Genomic DNA, 5,635 nt, shown 5'->3' with positions numbered 1-5,635 from the left:
ATATATATATATATATATATATATATATATAAAGTTGTGCTCCTCTTCCTCTCCAACCCCTATAGGAAATGAAGTCTTATTTTCTTTTTTTACAATTATTAGTTTCATTCACACAAAGAAGGTGTGCAATAGAATATGCTGTGTTTTTTTGGAAAGCAGACTTCCTAGAGAGTTCCTGATTCTTCTAATTCACAAAGTAAATGAGGTGCACAAGTGATGCCTAGAACAATGCTTGAGGGAGTTCAAAGTTGACACTCTTGACTACATTCACTCCATATTATTTGACGAATTCATGGCATGTCAGTTTAAATTATAAGTAATGTTGCTATTAGATGAACAGTGATTTCCAGTTTGCAAATTTGGCTGAGTTAGCAATTGCAATGTGGACCTTTTAAGAACTAAAAACTAGTTTAGTAAACTCAAGGACCTGAATTGCCCCTCTTATAAAACTACATGATTAAACTAAGCTAAAATGAAGTCAATGTAGTGATTGTGGATTTACACTCGTGTAAATGAAAGCATAATATGAATCGTGTTACCTTCATAGGCATTTTGGGGAGAAATGTCCCTTAATTGTAGTAAAATTATGTTCTCAGCAATAGAAGATTGTGTGCAGACAGGGCGCAAATGTCACTTCCCTGATATTCAATATCTTTATTCAAAAGATACAAGAGGTTGATCTTGTTTAGGACTGATCCTTGGTCAGTCCTAAATAAAAAGCCTTTCATAACTTAAATAAATAAAAATGAAAGAAGGTCAAGTATCCTATGAAAGGCAGTATCCTATAGTAGTATAACTAGGGCCAGGCAACTGGGACAGCCACATTGGGCACTGACTTGTGGACAGAAAAATATCAGCTGTTGCTGCAGCCACACAATCACACCAAAGCCATGCTGCCCTGCGGGCTTAGCTGCTTTATTATGCCTTTCGAGTCCTACGTAACTTTACATACCAAAACAGTAGTTTCCCAACCACTTAACTGCTCTTTTTAGCATTAATGCACAGCTTGTAATCCTATTTCACATGTAGTGTGGACACATAAGAATTCATGTGTTTACTGAGAATGCACAGTAGGCTATGGTCTACCTTGGCAGACACATGGCTTCCCTTGTATGAAGCTGAGCAGAAGTTCTTAAATTGTGGGCCTGCAAAAATAAGGAAGATTACAAAGGCGCTCGCATGTTCTGCCCCAAGAGCCCAACACTTAGGGCACTCACCCATAAAGTGGGAAACCCATGTTTTATAACCCCTCACACAAAGAGGGTTAAACTTGCAGCTCTCTGACAACCACATTACAGGCATGCTCCTCTTAAGCCCTCCTCCAGAAGTTCAGCCACACCACCTCCTGTCTAGCAGTCATTAGGGCTAGAGTTCTAGGGAAGTTTCTACCTGCCCTTGGAAGCAAGGGTCTAGGATTAAACTGGGACCTGATCCCTTCCACAGCAGCAGCCAATTCACTGAGCCACACACCTTCCAGCATATTTTCTTTCTCTTCACCCCATATATACTTCTCATGGATGCCCAGCCCAGGGAACCAACTGAGATCTGGAGAAATTCTTGGATATTCACTACTTATAGCCTGGTGGTTTGAGCTCTATGCTGGATGCAGGTTCCAGCTTCCTCTGAGCTGGGGTGTGTAGCCAAACATGGGTCTCCTTTTTCCTGTTTGAGTGCCCTAACAACTCAGGTACTGAGCCAAAACGTAGGAGGATACTCCTTCCCCCCAGGTTCTTGCCATATACAATGTTGTGACTTATACTCTATATGTGCATAGGGAGCCAAATACCTGCCTTGCCATCATGCATGCTACTGAGAATGCTTATGGATGGGTAACTGCCATTTGAGCATGTAAAGTGAAATAGAAATCTACCACTCTTGCTCAAGCAAAACCAGTATCTACAAACTGCAAAAACAGTATTGTGCCCTAATTTTATTCTTCTTAAGACTGATAGTATTTTGTTTAAATTTGCATTTAATTTTGTTTGTGAATACTGTGTTGAGTAGTAAGGTTACTTTTAATAGATAAAGAGACTTACTTTGATTTATAAACAGTCTTTGCAGTCTATGGATGGACTACAGAATAGCCAATAATTTTACTAGTAGTTCACTTGTACAATTTGTAGAGTGGTTAATACATCACAAGTAAATTTTGAATAAAAGAAATCACTCCTAGGATTTTTAAATAGTACAAAACAGAACATTGAAATAGGTTCTAATAGAATACACTAGTTATAAATAGGTAATCTGCCATAGGCATGCCATTAAAATAATTATTTGTGCACCACTTATTTATACATAAAATAGTTAAAAGTTCTTCTTTGTGAATTAGGAGTTATGTGTTCAATAGGAATGTCTGCTTGTCTCTCTCTCTCACTTTCTTTCCTTTTTTTGGTTTTCTTTTTGTTTTTTCTTCCTTTTAAAATGCTTCTGTCTTCAGGTTGAGCTGAGTACCATAAGAACACAGTTAAAGTGTGCCAAATGGGTCAGAAGTGGACATGAAAGGGGGTATGTTTTCATATTTTGATGTGTAGGTCACATGCAGAATAGAAGCCAAAGTGAATTTAGAACAAAATGAACCTTAAACCTGAAGTGAATCTATTCAACACTGATGCAGCTTTAATAAAAAATTAATGGATTTTTTTCATTTACTTGAGGGATTTATTTAGTTTTTAATCTATGAATACTAAGTGTATGTGTGCTTCTGTATGTACACTTAATAATTTGTGGAGATGCTCAGATTCCAAAGCAATGGGCAAGATATACAAACATTGATCAATATCTAAACTTGTTTCTTAGATCCACATGTCTAGTTCCTGAACTACACCAGAACTGATATGTAAATATCTCAGACTATGCTGGAACAAAAAAATAAGGTTTCAGCTTTAATCAAGAAATTCAAGAAAGGTCTGGATTTTGCCTTTCATTAATATGCACAGAAAAATAATATGTTAAGTCAAATTGTAGTGGTTCATTACATAGGCATAATCATCTTGATCCACAGTTGGAACTTACGGGTATTAACAAAATGTTCCATACATGAATCAGCTCTCAGGTTGAGCCCTTATTTCAGAGGTTCCATGGTTTTTCAATCTGAATGCCTGCCCCAGTGTTATTTTTATGCAATTTTTCTGTAGCTATTTCATAAAGAAACAGCAAAAAAAAATATTGAGATTATACTGTGGGCATGTAGGTGTGTATGTGCATGTAAAACTGTCAGTCTCCCTGGATACTTTCCTTGATTAAAGTCTGATGAAGTTTTGCTTCAATGGTTATACTTCTTTCAATGTCAGCATTTTTTAAAAATAAAAATGCCCAAAGCATCTATATGTGATGAATCTGAGAAGTTTACCATCACCTAGCTGTACAGAAGCACTGACAGTTACATTTCAAACACCTCACCGTGAGCTTAGTATGGACCAGGCTGCTACATGAACCAGGCTCATTGTCTACATACTTCACAGGGCCATCATGCTACAGCTGCACACAAGGGCATTAACTTTGCATGCATGCATCCATCCATCCATCCCTCCATCCATCCATAATGTTTCTCATTTAAAAGTAGTTTAAAGAACATATTGAAAGAAAATACAATATTGACCCCCTGATTTAAAAAGCAGCCCACACTATCTTAAAGTATTTTTTAACATGAACCTAGTATGCAAAGATTCAGCCCATAGAGAATTTTTACTAGTATTGTATATACATTGATAAGACAATATTCAAATATTGGCTTATCATAAAGATATAAATATAGACTTCCAACAAACAACTGAGCTATTTAAAAATGTATTAATAACAAACTATACTCTTAAATACACATACATACATACAATTTACTGGCCAAGAAGTATACTTACCAATATTCTGGCTAGATGGCATTTTGTTTTAGTTTCCACTGCTTTGTGTCTTACTTTGTTTAAAGGAACTTATATACAAATACTATTACTAAAATCAGACACCTCTTATACTGCCAGGTTGAAAAGGTTGAATGTTTTATGTTAAGTTTAATGCTGATTTTATGATAAATCAAACTTTTCTAAAGCGTTGCGCTGAAAACAGAGTAACATAATAACTGATATTTGTCATATTAAAGAGAGCTTTCTGTGTTCTTAATTAAAAATGTTGCTGTTTAACATGTATCAAATTCTTAGTTGAAGAAGGAATTATATTTCATACTGACAAGACAAACATTATCTGTTAGTATTTTTCATACAGAATACTAGAGAAATTAATCCTTCTGTGAATCTCCTGAATCATTCTGAGGAGCAATTCATATTTTAGATCACAGTCGCACAAGTATAAATCCTATGCAACTCCATTCTTCAGTAAAATTATTTTGGATTTACACTAGCATAACAGGGATCAAGATCTGGCTTTGTTTTGTGTTCTGTATGAAAAAAGAAATCAACCCAACTCAATAAATATGAAAATCCTCCTAGTAGAAGAAATGGAACTTACCGTGTTTAATGATATTTGTACCATTATAACACTAAGCATAAGGGAAAAATCACTATGCAGAAGGGAAAAACAAGAGCTTAGGAAAATAAGGCAGAAAGCACCCACCTTCCACATAGTTGTCTTCTGAAAGCACATAACAGGGAAGGAGAGAAAAGGAAAACATTCATTAAGCAGCATGCAGACTGGAACTTGCCATTGCATGTCTTCATCATGCAAGGCATCAAACACAACATGCAAGTGCTCCATTGCTACCATCCAAAGGGAAAAACAAAACCACCAGAGAAGCAGTGTTTCTTTTATTCAATATAGGTTATGTGATATAAAGTAAAATAATACTATTTCCAGAGTGAAGGAATTGGAAAAGGGGATTTTGCAGCTCTTTGTGAGGCAAGCTCTATTATCCATTATTCAGAGAATTTTCTCCTACTGCTTTCATTAATAAATAATTGAAAATTACCAAAAGTCACTTATTATGGGAATTCAAAGTTTATTTTGTCTTATTTTCCCATTTTAAATTGTCATAAATGACTCATAAAATAGTCTTTTAAATGTAAAATAATTTTGCTTTTACAGTATGCTGTGAAACATTTAGAATAGACAACCTGATGCACCTTGCAATTTTCAATAAAACAAATTCCTTACTCTAATAAATGGGCAAAATCCTATTATCAAATATGGCAGAACTGCCACTGTAGTTGTGTAAAATAAGTAAGGGGACAGGATCTGATCCAATTACGTTTATCAGCAACAGATACTATCATCTCTTAAAAAATCAATCACTATTTTCTACCTGGTAGAATCAGCAGAAGACAAAGTAACCACAAATATATGGTCACATGCTTTGTACACTTCCAATTAATTTTATACTCTGTTTATAGAGTCATGCCAAATTGGCCATATCCTGCTATCTGATGTCACTAATGGGAGTGTTGCCTAAGCAAGGGCTGCTATCAACCATGTATAACAGTGTATTTAGCCCCTATCCATTAATGATAGAGAGGTTCAGGCAGCACTCAGCAGAGGGCTTCCCCAAATTTTGTAGAGTGGCAGCAGACTTTGACTCCTTTCTGATCATCCAGATGGAGAGCTGAGATTAATGAGCAAAAACATGTTCAAACTCAAACTTCACTAGGGAAGACTGACCTCTCTACATATTCCTCCTCCTCCCCCTCCCCCC

General features: G+C 35.9%; 1 protein-coding gene across 29 annotated transcripts in view; it reads right to left on the bottom strand.

Annotated features, from left to right (window-relative positions):
• NRXN1 (neurexin 1) overlaps positions 1–5,635 on the bottom strand; it is a 1,443,145-nt gene that overhangs the window by 1,310,816 nt on the left and 126,694 nt on the right. For 21 of the 29 annotated variants that reach the window (XM_019516265.1, XM_019516266.1, XM_019516286.1 and 18 more), the window contains exon 2: positions 4,564–4,581. The exons of the other annotated variants lie outside the window; for them this stretch is intronic. In XM_019516265.1, the coding sequence (XP_019371810.1) occupies positions 4,564–4,581 (18 nt within the window). The remainder of the gene's footprint in view (positions 1–4,563; positions 4,582–5,635) is intronic. 29 annotated transcript variants of the gene reach the window in all.

The sequence above is a fragment of the Gavialis gangeticus genome, unplaced genomic scaffold, assembly GCF_001723915.1.
Source record: "Gavialis gangeticus isolate Ggan-Ray unplaced genomic scaffold, GavGan_comp1, whole genome shotgun sequence".
NCBI classification, from domain to species: domain Eukaryota; kingdom Metazoa; phylum Chordata; order Crocodylia; family Gavialidae; genus Gavialis; species Gavialis gangeticus.
The sequence above is the reverse complement of the archived record's forward strand: the minus strand, read 5'-3'. Positions and strand labels throughout refer to the sequence as shown.